This window comes from Rousettus aegyptiacus, unplaced genomic scaffold (genome assembly GCF_014176215.1).
Source record: "Rousettus aegyptiacus isolate mRouAeg1 unplaced genomic scaffold, mRouAeg1.p scaffold_m13_p_10, whole genome shotgun sequence".
Taxonomy (NCBI): Eukaryota; Metazoa; Chordata; class Mammalia; order Chiroptera; family Pteropodidae; genus Rousettus; species Rousettus aegyptiacus.
This window is the reverse complement of record NW_023416285.1, coordinates 67,125,423-67,141,981: the sequence shown is the minus strand read 5'-3', so window position 1 is coordinate 67,141,981 and position 16,559 is coordinate 67,125,423. Positions and strand designations below refer to the sequence as shown.

At 35.8% G+C, this 16,559-nt stretch overlaps 1 protein-coding gene across 3 annotated transcripts in view; it reads right to left on the bottom strand.

Annotated features, from left to right (window-relative positions):
• CORIN (corin, serine peptidase) overlaps window positions 1–16,559 on the bottom strand; it is a 197,658-nt gene that overhangs the window by 116,859 nt on the left and 64,240 nt on the right. For all 3 annotated transcript variants that reach the window (XM_016161189.2, XM_016161190.2, XM_016161191.2), the window contains one exon: window positions 13,330–13,537. In XM_016161189.2, the coding sequence (XP_016016675.2) occupies window positions 13,330–13,537 (208 nt within the window). The remainder of the gene's footprint in view (window positions 1–13,329; window positions 13,538–16,559) is intronic.

The following is a 16,559-nucleotide window of genomic DNA, read 5'->3' as shown; positions in this document are numbered from 1 at the left end:
ATATATTCCCCAATGTGACACAATCAAGTTATTGGGACATAGATAAACCACTAAAATAAATTAGCAGTATGTAATTATTCTCCATTTAGATAAGAATAAAATAAGTTTAGTTGAACTTACATAATTTCTGAATTCTTCAAAAAATTGTTTTAAATCAAGTCATTTTTTCCAATTGGCTTTTAAGATGATTTCAAGGTTACATTTACATTGGAGATTGATATATACTGTTTTATAAAATAATATACTTAGGAACATAGTAAGCCTTCTGAAATTATACTATAGGCAGACAAATTTTCTTTTTTATGAAAACATTATCAGTAAAATTTAACTCAAAAATATTGTAGCAAAATAATAATATGCAGTGGTAGCAATTGTGAGTATAATTTGGATGGTGGGAGAGAGGCTTTATAATGCTGGCATAGAAATATTTTTTTAAAAAAATTGTTCCAGTATCAACTTTGGTGCCATCTTGATTATTCAGCTAGAAGCAATCTTGATATTATGGCCATCTTCAGTAACATGGAGTCAGAGCAGGAGAATCATATCATCTGTGCATTTGAAATGACAGTAAACTTTCACTGTAACTTTAAATATTGAGAACTGGAGTATGCACTCATATTTCCAGGGCACACTGCCACTTCTAAAAGGAAGTCTAGGGCACTTACAAGAAATGAAAAAATTGTGCCTTCCAAAAAAATTTTTAATATATCTTGTTTCTTTTAACATTTTTTTATTCCTCCCTAGTTGCTGAAACAAAATTATACCTAGAATTTTTATTTACTTATCAGGATTTTAGCAAAAATTAAAGCTTAAAAGATGAATATAGGGCAAATGGAATATAGTAACATAGCATAGCTCCAATCTTGATTGATTATCAATATTTTAGAAGCAAAACTCACAGAATTAAGCATCAGAAGCATAGCAACAGGGGAACAGAGCTTACTATTTAGTGTCAGAAGTTCTATTTTCTACTATGAATTTTTAACTCTGAGCATGAGCCAAGACACACAGGTGTCCAAAGCAGATAATTTAGCAACTCCACAAGGTGATACACTTTAAATATTTACCATTTATTTAGGTGAGAACTTGAGAGTCAAAATGGAGAGAAAGAGGGCTTTGGATGGCAGGTTCCCTATCTGCAAACCAGCTGGCAAAGCAGAAGTCCTACATTTAATTCAACTCATCCTTTATGAAGCCAGTTAGGTGACCACTTGTTATCGGATTTGCAACATGGGGTGTCAATACAACCCCCCATAAAGTTTCCACTGGATTTTCTCATTATTATTCCAAAAGCAAATATAAAAGTACCCTTGAGAAAAGTTATGGTAAATTTAATTTTTTTCATCTTTTTTCATAAGTTTTCAGAGCTCATGGGCCATTATGAATGGATCTGCCCCTTAATCCAATGAGAAACTAATTTACCATAAGGTGCTGGATTCTTTACCTCCAGTGATAACAACTTATCATTTCTTGAGATGATAATTCCATACATATACAATGCAGCTTTATTATCCATAAAGTTCTTAATTTTAGTTAAGTTAGACATTTACTTCTCTGTGACTTTCAGTTATTGGTTCTATCTCTGCACTGTGGACGCATTCAAAAACAGTGTGCTCCCTCTTCCAGGCCCTGCCCAGAAATATCAGAGGATGGCCACATTGCATCCTCAGAGCTTCACAACACAAGGTCCCTCAACTGTTCTTCACACAAACAGATTCTGAACCACCATCCTGGCCATTATTCATTAGACATTTTATGATTGTTTTGTTTCTCTGCTCTTTATCTAAACCTAAAGGCTAAGATTTTCAACTAGAGTTGACCTAAAGACTTTTTAACGAAGCGCACAGAAGTCAACATTTAAAAAGAAAGCACTTGAGTCCCTAATACAATCCTCAGAAACAGTTTAGGTCCAGGATTTTGACAACAATGAAAAAGATCAAGTTAATATATTTTAACTAGTTGTTCTGCCAGCTGAAGCTCACTCAGAAGGAACCTAAATCATCTCTGGGAATATTATCCAACTCAGTTTAAAATTGTAATTTATTTAATATAGGTAGAGAATTAGATTTATGCATGAATTTTTAGGATCAATGTACAACTAAGGTTAACAGATTTTGAACTAGCATTTACCTAGACATTTAAGAGAGCTCCCTAAGTGAAGAGTTTATTTATTTATTCACCCATCCCTACAAATATTTATTGAGCACATATTATGTACCAGGCACTATTCTGGACACTGGGTATATAATGATGTACAAAGTTGACAAGTTCTCTGTTACTGAAGAGTTTATAAAGTAAAACAGATGACACACAAACAAGCAAAAGAGAACATAGATCTGCTGCAATGAAAGAGGACAGGAAATTATTGAGGGCGATCAGAGACGGTTTCTTTGCAGAGATGTGTTTTGAGTAGACAGTTCAGTGTGAGGAAACATTACAGTATGAGAACTCCATTTCTGTGAGAAGACAGATGTGAGCGTGGTGTGGTAGGGCAGGTCCTTAAAGGCAAAGGGAACAGCGCATGTAAATGAAGTGGGAAAGAGGTTGGCATTTTTGAGAAACAGAAAGGCCAGCACAGCTGGAGCAGGGTCAATGACACTAGAGGACCAAGGAAGGCTTCAAAAGCTGAGAAAGAAGTTTAGCTTGTAATCTAGGTCTATTGGAAAGCCTTAGAAACAGGGGAATGCCACTAATTTGCGTTTTTAAATTATTACTTTGGCAGCTAAGTGTGAAATAAATTAGAAGATAGGAAGAATGAGAAAAACATACAAATCTTGCATCTCTAAAAGAGGTTGTTGAAGTTTATACCCTCTCAGAAACTTACATACCATCTTTGACCACTATATGAATAATAGTAGTTCTGTTTATGGAGAAGTCACTGTGTCAGATAGTATAGACTTTGTATGAGAACTTTATGAAAACCATTGTTTAATACACACAAACAAACCCTATCAAGTGGGTATTGTCAGTATCATTACAGAGATTAGGAAACCGAGGGTCAACGAGGTTAAAAAAGGGCCCCAAGACTTTATACGTGGCAACTGGCAGAGCTATGGTTTGAATCAGGTTTCATCTGCCCCCAAACTTAAGATTGCTTTCTCTAACCTCCAGTGAACACACTTACTTGGGAAAAAGTATAGTGCTTTTGAAGAAACGAATTGAGGAAGCCTATTTGATCCTCGCCACAATCCTATAGGGATCGAGCATACTACAAAGAACTATTCTGTAGTTCCCAAGTTTGAGATATAATCTTTAATCTCTAGTCATCTGGCTAGATTAAAAAAAAAAAACTTTATTTATTTCCAACTATTAAGAATTTCTGCTAAGGACCCAGAGGCAAATCAACACTCTAGAGGGAAAAATCTATAGCAAAACATGTCAAGCCTCATTTCAGGAGGAGAATTTCTCTGCAAAGTATTAGAAGATGTGAGTAGGGTGATGACAATCATCAGGGTCTCCTGGGTGTGTTCTAGAAGCAAAGCCAAGGCTGTATCTTCTAGGCTAAATTAACTCCACTCCAGCTTTGACAAAGTTATAGGCCTGTTATCCAATAAGGTGGGAAAGGATGATAATCACACATCAGAAGCATGGGCTGCAGTACCTGCTTTGTCTTTTAAACCAGAGACCTTAAGTATACCTCATGTATCAAAAGTCATCCAGAAGCTTTTGTTATTCTCTGGGCCCAGGAATTGTGAATTTCTCTCTAATATTTTAAGCTATTTTTTCTAACCCACATATTTTTCTTTGGATTACCCAAAGGGTTTATCAGCTAAAACTCTATATTTTAAGATACATTTCACTGAATCCATATAGATTATAATCCATTTCCATTAGCCTGTGTTATAGTACATGATACATATATTTATTAAGTACAACCCAGACTAAAGTAGATGCTGTTAAAGTTTATTGTTACACGATATAGTTTTAATGAGCATCTAAGGTCTCAAAAAATCAATTTAAAAACTATAGTATTTATAACATCCTATTATATCTTTTTAAGTTAAATTTCAAATGTTACCAAGTAGCTATTTTTCTCTAGGATGAAATATAAGCAATTCTCCATTATTTGAATAGTAGAGAAAATTCATATAAAAGTATACACAGTAGTGAAATATAAAAAAAAAAGTTTGACTATAATATGTTTTATTGTTCTCAACTTATTTTGCTTATTAAATTTAGCTTGTAGTTCTCACGCACATTATCAGTGACAATACGAAGCATGGATCTGATAGTGTAATTATAAAATTAAATATGATAATAAATGTAATAACAAAAAATAGAATAAGTCCCCAAAGGACACCTGAAAGCTGACTATAAATTATTATCCATTATAACAGAAAATGGAAAATTCTCAAGATGAACCAGGTCAGGAGAAAAAAAAAATTTTAACCTAAAAGTGCCATGAAGACTATGAGCAACTTAACTAGGATTTTGCAACTAATTTGAGAGTAGAGATTCAATTAAGAAACATGATCAAAATGAAGTGAATCTTCTAGAAGCTGGATGCATTTTCTTTCGTTGTTTTATTTATGCACACACATGAGTCCACAGAGAAATTAAAGCAAAGAAATGTAAGTGAAGTTGTTTGAAATTTAGGAGAAATGGAAACAGAATCCAGGTCCAGCATCCTTGAGCATTCTACCTAATTTTCTTTTAATCCACATAGTATTCCACATTTTCCCCCAATCCTTCAATACTCAGCATGTATTATTAATACTTTTTGTGCCTTTGATTTTATTAGTGCTTCCTCTTCTTTCTAACTCACTATTTGATAACTATTGCTGACATCTATTAAACTGTTCCTAAAAGCCAGGCACTGCTCCAAGCCCTCTCTGAGATTTACTCCACACATGAACTTTGTAATGCAACTATTATCTCCATTTTACAGATGTGACTCCATAGCCTACTTTCTCAGCCACTGCAGTGTGTTCAGTGGTGGCTCCCCAAAAGACATGTCCATGTCATAACCTCTGGAACCTTGAATGTGGCCTTATTTGGAAAAAAGGTCTTTGTGGACGTAATTAAGGACTTCGAGATGAGATCATCTTAGGAGTCAGGATGGGCCCTAAAGCCAATGACAAGTATTCTCATACGAGGCAGAAGAGAATACATAAACATGCAGAAGAGAAGGCAATACGAAGATGGAGGCAGAGACTAGAGTGAGGTGGTCACAAGTGAAAGAAAGAAAGAAAGAGAGAGAGAGAGAGAGAGAGAGAGAGAGAGATCTAGAGTACCCTAAAAGCAGCATCACCCCCTACAGACACACGAAGACATAAATAAAGACCCTAATCCTCAGCCTCCCTCATCTCTCAGCTCATCTAATCTCCCTTAGTTACGTTGTCTTCGGATGGAGGGAGAAAAAAACAAACTCCTGAAATCAGGAGAAACTGGCAAAGGGAAAATATGAGTTCTCCTCCAAGAAGCTCCAGAAGGGACATGGCTCTGCCAGATTTTGGACTTCTAGCTTCTAGAACAGTGAGAGAATAAGTTTCTGATGTGTAAGCCACCCGGTTTGCAATAATTTATTAGCCCTAGGAAATTAATACAACGACCCTGTCATCTGCTACTGTTCTAGGAACACAGGGGGCCTCTTTACTATCATCCATCGTTTTAAGTCCAGGAAAAGCCTAACAGAGTTTTTCTCTCTTTTTACCATGAAAGCACCCTCTGCAAAAGGTTCTTTCTAGCAAAACGTTTTCCTGAATGCTGTGTCTGCTAATAATTCTTTACTTACTTCTACAATTCAGAATCTACAGTTTCTATTTTACCTAGTTTCATTCTATGGCAATGCTGGCTTTTTCCAAATAAAATAATAAATGGCGTTGCTCTATCAAAAACATATTTTACACACTAATTAAATTAGTAGAAATAACATGCATTCTATTTGTACTCGAAAATGCAAATGCAATTTATTCTAACATTACTATTCTGAAAACTTCCTAACATTTTACTCCAAAGAATAATTAATGTTATATGCGATAATGTATTGTAGCACATGCTTTAAAAAAATTTATACTTAGTATTTCGAATATTCTATGACAAACTGTTCATTGATTTACTTTTACTGAAAATGATTTCTATTCCAGCAGAAACATGGTGGAGTGAGAGACGTCCCCAGATCTCTCCCCTTGAAAAAAAGAATAAGCTGATCATCTAAAATGCAACAAAAAATACCCAAACTGCACACCACCACATCCAAGTGTGGGATATGTGCATAAGAGCTACCACAGGTCAGAACTCCGGGTGTGGGTGGTGGACTGGGACAAATAAAGAAGCTGCCTCTCACAGCTGCCAGAGCTCCTTGAAGGAGGAGTGAGAGGGGTGAAGGTGCGGCGACTTCCCTGAGCAGCCTGCCTGGAAGTGCCGGAACTTCTAGCAGCTGGGAGCAGGGCCCAGTCATCAGGGCAGAAAGCAGAGAGGCAGGACAGGACAGCAGAGAAACAACAATGTTTTTGCCTTTTCCCGCCCCGCCCCGGCACCAAAACCAAGGCTGAGCTGCAGCCCCCAACCCCCAACCCAGGGGGCCCCTCCCCCCATACCCTCTGAAACCGATCATTATCAGATCATTATCAATGCGGAGCCCCAGGGGAATCTGAGTGAAAGTCACCAAGACTGAAGCTACCTCTCACAGCCTCTGGAGCTCTCTGCAGGGGGAGAGGGAGGGGGAGGGGAGAAGGTGCAGCAACTCCCCTTATCAGCCTGCCTGGAAGTGCCAGTACTTCTAGCAGCCAGCAGCAGGGCCCAGTCATCAGGGCAGAAGGCAGAGAAGCATGATGAGACAGCAGAGAAACAACAGTTGATTTTTACAGGCCCTGGTTCCAAAACCAAGGCTGAGCTGCAGCTCCCAACTCCCAATCTAGAGGGCCCTCCCCCCATACCCTCCGAGACCGAGACCGATCACCTCGGAACCCCAGGTGAATCTGAGCAATTGCTACCAAAACTGTTGCTAACACTGACAGGGACTGAAACTGAGAGTAGCAAGTGTGATTAAATATCTACAAGAAATGAAAAAGACATTTAGGCTTCATATAAAGTAGGGATCCAAGAAGCTTAGATGCCGCCTACTGGAAACCTGGAAAAAAAGTGCTTTCTTTGCAGCAGGCTAAAGATAGACCTTTATATAATAAATCTTCTTTCTGGAAAAACAACAGAATACACTTCCATCAATGCCCAGGTACATAAATAGTCCATTAAACAACATGAACAACCAAGGTGACAAGGCATCTCAGAAAGAAAAAGAAAAATTTCCAGAATATAAGCTTACAGACATAGAAATATGTGACTTAAAAGACAGAGAATTCAGGATGGTACTTCTGAAAGCACTCAATGAGATCCAAGACAACACAAATCAACAATTTCAGAAATTTAAAAAACAAGCAGATGGGCAGAGCAAGGAAATTGATATCCTCAAAAAGAATCAAATAGAACTTCTGGAGATGAAGAATACACTGCAAGAGTTGAAAAATGAAATAGCAAGCTTTGGAAATAGAGTCGACTAAATGGAGGAAAGGATCAGTGATATCAAAGACAGAAATCTAGAAATAAATCAGAAGGAAGAAGAGAAAAACTGAAGAATGAAAGAGAAATACAAGAACTAGCTGATACCATCAGGAGGGGAAACATAAAAATAATGGACATTACTGAAGGCAAGGAAAAGGAGCAGAGAATAGAAAGAATTTTCAGACAAATAGTGGATGAGAATTTCCCAAATCTAAGGAATGAGCTGCAGCTTGGAATTCAAGAAGTCAGACCACCCAATTATATCAACCCAAAAAGGACTTCAACAAGACGCATTGTATTAAAGTTATCAAAAATCAATGACAAAGACAGAATTCTCAGGGCAGCCAGGGAAAAGAAGACAGTAACTTATAAAGGAAAATCCATTAGATTATCGTCAGACAGCGCAAACTTTATAAGCCAGAAAGGAATGGAATCAAATATTTAAATTATTAAGTGAAAGGAAATACCAGCCTAGAATGATGTATCCAGCTAAGCTCTCCTCTATATATGAAGGTGAAATTAAGACCTTTCCAGATATAAAAAAAATTGAGAGAATTCTCCACTACAAGGCCTGCAGTACAGGAAATACTGAAAGGTGTCAGCTCATCTAAAACAATATAAGGCACATACAGAAGAAAATGGACAACTGCATGTGTGTGTGTGTGTGTGTGTGTGTGTGTGTGTGTGTGTAAAACTATCCTTTGCATATTCGTAATGGTAACCACACACCAAAGATTCAGAACTGAAGTATATAACATAAAACATGAAGAACCAGAGGCAAAACCCACAAAATCCAACGAAAATAAAGAAAACAGAAACACAAGGACAAGGAAGCACGAGAAACACTGAGCTACCAGAAAGCAAAAGATAAAACGGCTATAAGAAGACCTCATATTTCAATAATCACCCTAAATGGAAATGGACTGAACTCACCAATAAAAAGGCACAGAGTTGCAGAATGGATCAAAAAACAAAACCCATCAATATGCTGCCTTTAGGAGACACATCTCAGTTCCAAAGACAAATGTAGATTCAAAGTGAAAGGGTGGAAAATGATATTTCAAGCAAATGGCATTTAGAGAAAAGTGGGAGTAGCAGTACTAATTTCAGATGAAATGGACTTCAAAATAAAAAAGGTAAAGAAAGGTACTGAGGGACACTTCATAATGCTAAAGGAAATCATGCACCAAGAAGACAAAACACTTATTAATATCTATGCTCCCAATCAAGGAGCCCCATCATATGTAAAACAATTACTAACAAAACTAAAGGGAGAAACAGACAAAAACAACAGAAAGTCAATAAGGAAAAACATCCTTAAATGACACATTAGACCAACTGGACATAATTGACATATGCAGAGCCTTCCATCCCAAAACAGCTGCTTGTACATTCTTCTCTAGTGCATATGGAACATTCTCAAGAATTGACCACATACGGGACACAGAAATAGCCTAAATAAATATAAGAGGGTTGAAATCATACCAACCATATTCTCTAATTAGAATGCTTTGAAACTAGCAATCAACTGCAGAAAGAAATCAGGAAGAACCACAAACATATGGAGATGAAACAACATGCTACTAAAGAATAACTGGGTCAGGGAAAAAATAAAAAGAGAGCTCAAGAGATACATAGAAACAAATGATAATGATAGCACAATATATCAAAACTTTCGTAACACAGCAAAAGTGGTCATAAGAGGAAAGTTTACATCATTACAGGACTATCTCCCAAAAGAAGAACAAGCTCAAATAAATAACCTAATGCTTCATCTTTAAAAACTAGAAAAGGAAGAAAAAAAGAGGCCTAAAGCCAGCAGAAGGAAAGATATTGTCAAAATTAGAACAGAAATAAACGAAATTGAAAACAAACAAAAAAATAGAAAAAATAAATACAACAAAGAGCTGGTTCTTTTGAGAAGGTTAATAAAATTGACAAATGCCTGGCTAGACTAAATAAATAAAAAAGAGAAAAGACACAAATAAACAAAATCAGGGATGAAAGAGGGGAAATTATGACTGACATCACAGAAATACAAAGGATCATGCAAGAACACTATGAAAAAGTATATACTAACCTAGAAGAAATGGACCAGTACTTAGAAAAATACAATCTTCCTAGACTGAATCAAGAAGATCTGGAAAATTTAAATAGACCAACCAGCAGTATGGAAATTGAAACAATCATCAAAAACTTAAAAAATAAAAGTTCCAGATCAGTTGGCTTCATCAGTGAATTCTACCAAACATTCAAAGATTTAATACCTACTCTCCTCAAACTCTTCCAAAAAATCGAAGAGGAGTAATACTTCCCTACTTATTTTATAAAGCCAATATTACTCTGATACCAAAACCTGGTAAAGATAACACAATAAAAGAAAACTACAGACCAATATCTCTCATGAACACAGATGCAAAAATCCTAAATAAGATACTAGCGAACCGAATACAGCAACATTTTAAAAAGATTATACACCACGATCAAGTAGACTTCATCCCAGGGGCACAGGGATGGTTCAACATATGCGAATCGATTAATGCGATACACCACGTAAACAAATTAAAAGATAAGAATCACACGATCATATCAATAGATGCAGAAAAAGCCTTTGACAAGATACAGCATCCATTTATGATCAAAACACTTAATAAAATTGGTATAGAAGGAAGGTACCTTAACACAATAAAGGCCATATATAACAAACCCTCAGCCAACATTATACTTAATAGTGAAAAACTAAAATCTTTCCTCTAAGATCAGGAACAAGGCAAGGCTGTCCACTATTGCCACTGCTATTCCATATAGCATTGAAAGTTCTAACAAGTGCAATCAGGCAAGAGAAAGATATAAAAGGCATCCAAATAGGAAACAGACAAGTCAAGCTGTCACTATTTGTGGATGACATGATTCTCTATATAGAAAATTCTGAAGATTCCATAAGAACACTACTAGAAACAATAAGCAAATACAGTAAAGTTTCTGGATACAAAATCAATGTTCAAAAATCCATAGCATTCGTATATTCTAATAATGAAGTGTCAGAAAAAGAAGTGGAAAAAATTATTCCTTTTGCAATTTCAACAAAAAGAATAAAATGCCTAGGAATAAATTTAACGAAACATGTTAAGGACCTATATAATGACAACTATAAGACCCTATTAAAATAAATTGAAGAAAATATAAAGAAATGGAAAGATATTTCATGTTCTTGGATTGAAAGAATCAACATAGTTAAAATGACCATATTACCTAAAGTATTATACATATTTAATGCAATGCCCATCGAAATTCCATTGGCATTTTTTAAAGAAATAGAACAAAAAAAAATCATCAGATTTGTATGGAAGCACAAAAGACTCCAAATTGCCAAAGCCATCATGAGAAAAAAAAATGAGCCTGGAGGCATCACTCTGCCTGACTTCAAGTTATACTACAAAGTGACAGTAATCAAAAGGGCATGGTACTGGCAGCAAAACAGACACATGAACCAGTGGAACAGAATCAAGAGTCCAGAAGTAAACCCACATTTATATGGATAAATAATTTTTGACAAAAGAGCCAAAAACATACAGTGGAGAAAGGAAAGCCTCTTCAATAAATAGTGCTGGGAAAACTGGAAGGTCACCTGTAAAGAATGAAACTAGATTGTTGTCTATCACCACACACCAAAATTAACTCAAAATGGATTAAGAACCTGAATATAAGACCTTGAACAATAAAATGCATAGAAGAAAACATAGGAACTAAACTCAAGGACCTTGGACTTAAAGAGGATTTTGTTAATTTAACCTCAAAAGCAGGGGAAGTAAAAGCTAAAATAAATGAATGAGACTACATCAAACTAAAAAACTTCTGCTCGGCAAAAGAAATCATCACCAGGTAAAGAGACGACCATCCAAATGGGAAAATATATTTGCAAGCAATGCCTCTGATAACAGCCTAATATCTAAAATATGCAAAGAACTCATACAAGTCAATAACAAAAAACAAATGATCCAATCAAAAAAATGGGCAGAGGACATGAACAGATATTTCTCCCTAGAGGACATACGAATGGCCAACAACTATATGAAAAGATGCTCAACATCGCTAGCTATTAGGGAAATGCAAATCAAAACCACAATGAGATACCATCTCACACCTGTTAGAATAGCTATAATCAACAAGACAAGTAATAACAAATGTTAGAGAGGATGTGGAGAAAAAGGAACCCTCATACACTGCTTGTGAAACTGCAAATTGGTACAGCCACTATAGAAAACAGTATGGAGGTTCCTCAAAAAACTAAGAATTGATCTACCCTATGATCTAGCAATCCCTCTACTGGGTATTTACCCCAAAGATTTGAAAACCCATATCTGAAAAGATATTTGCACACCAATGTTCCCAGCAGCGTTATTCATGGTGGCCAGGACATGGAAGCAACCAAAGTGTCCTACGATAGACGACTGGCTAAAGAAGCTGTGGTACATATGTACAATAGAATATTACTCAGCCAAAAGAAGAGATGAAATACTGCCATTTGCAACAACATGGATGGACCCTGTGATAATCATGCTAAGCAAAATAAGCCATATAGAAAAAGTTGAAAATCACATGATATCACTTATATGTGGGATATAAACCTAAAAGCAACAAAGGAACAGGACAAACGAACAGAGACTCATGGACATGGACAATGCTAGTGGTTACCAGAGGACTATAGAGTAGTGGTTAGTAGTGGGGTAGGGAAGGCAGGGGGAGGTACGCAGGGTAAAGGGGGTCAAATATAGGTGGGTAGGAGGAGGGAGAAGTGGGTAAAGGGTATCAAATATATGGTAGCTGAAGGAAACTGGACTTTGGGTGGTAAACACACAATAAAATATACAGATGTCAAATGATAATGTATACCTGAAAATTATATAATTGTATTAATCAATGTTACCCCAATAAACTTAATAAAAAAATAAAATAAATTTAAGTAAAAAAAAAGAAAAGAAAACGATTTCTAATCCTATTTGATATTGTGCTGGGCAGCCTCTGCGTCTACCCTTCACCCTCCTTGCCCTGCTCTGGGTTCCAGAGTTGACCATGAGAATCACTCAGTGTCTCATCCATATGGGATTTAGATGACAAGATAAGGGATATTTGAGCTGTTGATATTTAGATAAGGTTTGGCATCTTATCTATGGAGCTCACATTTATTTCCTGCCCTTGTCCAAAGGCTGTTGATAAATTTAGTTGGCATGAGGCTCTGGCAAATGAGAGGGCGGAAGGAGAATGAGGTTAGGGTATCTATTTCTTCTTTTCTCTCCCTGCAGGACTAAAGGGCTGGCAGTGGCTGTGCACCTCTGTCTGGGGTTGCAGCACTTGGTCTGTCAGGAGACTTCTCACCCACCGTTACAGCTCTCTCCAAGTGTTACCCACACTTTTCCCATTCAAGGCATGGAAGGTAGAACTACACCCCACTATAGTGAGGCCCTCATGGCTCCCATTACTTATTTGTTCTCTTAACTCTAACCACATCTTCATAAATAGTCCTATCAATAAACTCTTTCCAATTACCTCTTTGAGTATGCTGTCTTCTGCCAGACTCTTACTGAAATAGATTGAGTAGCCCAGATGATAGTATCAATCTAACATACTGAATAATTTCTTACCATATATAAAATTATTCCAGGTTTTCAAAAAAGGTGTAGTTTAAAAAAATTACAGCTATGAGTGGTGTGTGTTTTTTCCCCCTCCTTTAGCAACAACAAAAACAAAAGTAGCTTGGGATAATTTTGTTCCTCTCCGAGACCTGCTACAAATGACTCTTATCACTACAAGGTTTTGGTTCCAAAATACCTGTCATCACCATCACTGACGCACTCAGGGAAGGCAAGGCTACAGCCAAAAAGCATGATATGTTGATAGCAACTGAGGCGATGGAGGTACGTGAAGAATTTGAGGAACTTCTCCATGTCCATTTTTTTGACAATTGGGAAGAGAGGTGTTAGCGTGGTGTGGTAGGGCAACATCTGACATTGGCTGTGGGTGATGTTCATGCAGGTACCTGGGAAGTCAAGATAATTACATTTAGGAACAGACACATCAGAATTATATGTTTACAAACTCATTTGATATAAGAGGTTAAATGTGTTCATAATATAAAATATATTCTGTAAGTAAAAATGATATACAGACACATGCATACATATATACATTTAAGCCTGTGTGTGTGCACACATGTGCACGTTTATGATAATAAAATCAAGCTATTTATATTCACAGAGGAAGAGCATCTGTGTCCTGGACAAATGTGTGGAAAAATACATTCACACTTAGCTGGTGGGCATATAAATTGGCAGTCACTGTTTTGGATCACAGCTGGGTGGTAAAGTATATATCAAAAAAAAATCTTTTAAACATTCATATTTTTGAAACTGTAATATCATTTCTTTAAAAAAGTTATCCTAAGGAAATAATGCAGACTGTGAACATGGTTATCTACAGGTATCTTCATCATCGCATAGTTTACGATTTTTAAAAGATAGAAATTACCTAAGCATTCAACTAAGGGAACTGGTTTAAAACATTATGAGACATACAACAGAATACTTGAATATATGAAAGATGCTTTAGGAGATTATTTAATCATATAGAATGATGTTTGTGACAAATGAAAATAGCAAGTCACAAAACAATTGGTGTACCAGGATATTGTTTTTAAAAACCTGCTTATACAGGAATTTCTAATCCTCTGAAGAAAGGGAAAGGTACTTTTAAAAATAGACTCATTTATTGTTGGTACTCCATACAACTTAGTTTCCATAGGGTAGAGGAAAAAGGGGAAAACTTGTTTTTCTCCCCTGAGAACTTGCTACTGAGTCTAATGGAAATGAGAAGTCAGGAATGCTATGTATGTACGTGTAAAAGACACCATGGATAGAGTTCATATAGACATCATACTCAATTTATGTATCTCCTCTTAAATAACAATTACTTCAAGTGGGAGACTAAAGAGGAAAAAATTAGAAATAGATCTGAAGAACAAAATCACTTCTCGAAGTAATGATTTCTAATAAAATAGAAATATTTATCTTTATTAACTTCTCAATTCTAAAACACCATTGCTAATAAGATATTATTTAATGACAAATAACTAATAAAAAATTTTCAGACTATGCATTGATTATAAGATGGGTCCCAATTTTAGAAAACATTAAAATATAAAAATAAAGTGCTGCTTGGATTTGAGGAGATGAGTTACTGATTTTGCTGTTTTCTTAATCTGACAATAATTTCTAGATCAAATTGGGGCTTTCTCTACTCAAATCATACTGCTAATATTTCTAGACACTAGAATTAGGAATGAAAGATGGGTCTGGTGTAAGATTGTTCCATATGCTCATTTGGAAATTATGATAAAGTCTGTTTTTTCTATTTTGAAGAATAGGTAATGTAAAGTTAGAAATTCTTATTTATATGTTTATTTTTAAATGCAAAATTAACTTAAGAATAAATGGTTAACTTTTCTAAACTAATGTACACACAATCAAAGGTCCTGAGTAACTAATCTTAAAATAATAATATCCATAGCCAATCTTATCTAGCAAACCACTCTGGTAGTGGTAAATAAAATAAAACAAAATGAAATAAATAAAATCAAATAAAATAAATAAAATATAAAATAAAATAAAATGCTAATTTACTTAGCAAACATTTCTGCACTGAGTTTTTACACTAATGATTTTTATAACACTCATATTCTACCATCCCTTAATTACAAATGATCTTATTCTCCATTGATGCAATCTACTAAATATTTGTATTTGATTTTGACTTACACAGAATTTATTTTAACAGTGAGTTCTTTTTAAAAATTCCTAAAATCAAATAAAAAAGCTGTTTCGAAAAAAAAGCGAAACAGTATCTAAACCATAGCAATTATATCACATCATAACAATGTTATTTGATAGGAAATAACTTCTTAAATTAAAAATAATAAAATATTAACCTTCTAAAGTACTTTGTCATCTTTTGACTAATAACTAAACAAAGAACCTTGGAAGCCTTGCTTACTTCTTACATATGATTGCACATGTAATTGAAGGGCTACTAGTGAGAATCTCAGCGTATCAGGGGACAATATTTTATCAGTTGGTTTGTCTTAATTTACCTAAATTGGCTCACTTTAACTCATAAAGTTGCTTCACAGGACTCCCTCGTGGATGACATTTGTTCATCTTACTTCCATATCCTGAGAATATGATGGAGTCGTAAAGGAGAGTTGTCTGTACACAGACCTTTTTAGTGGTTTGAGAAGAAAGTCATGGCAGGTTTGGGCTTCTTTACGAGTTTTTCTTTTTCATGGCTCTCATCCAGCCCATCATTAATTTTGTTACTGCTTCCCAGATGATATCTTTTATTCCCTCTCTAGTTTAAATCCTTGCCTTTTTTTGGTTATATTGTTTGGAACCTTCTCATATTCACCACTTTGATCTGTATATTTTTATCCTCATTATTTACTGAACATCTATAACACCCTGGCATTGTTCTCGGCCTTTTCACATATATTAGTTCATTTGCCCTCCCTGCAAGTTACTGTTTACAGGTGAGGAAACACGGTTAAGTAAGTTCCTGCAAGATTCAAGCAGCTAGTAAACGGTAAAGCCAGAATTCAGCTCAAGTCATTCCATCCCAAATCCAGGTATCTTTCCTCCAACAACAGCCCCCATTATCCAAACATTATAGTTAGAGGCATCTATCTTCTCATCTGGGTTTATACCACTGTGTGTTGGGCCCCACAGTTTCCACAGAGGCAGGTGTGATCTTCCTCACTGCTCTTCCTCAGTGCTCATTCGACTGATATCTAGTGAGTTCCTACTCTGTTTCAAACACCACTACTCTAGGTGCAGAGCACAAGACACCATGTAAATCAAAGTCCCTGCCCTTATGGAGCTTATCACCTAGACTGGGGTGACAAACAAACGAACGGTGTCTGGCATTGATACACATAGTCATCATCCTAATGCTTGGCAAGAACCAAAGAAGCAGATGTGACTCCTTAAGAAAAGATTAAACCTATTCTTATT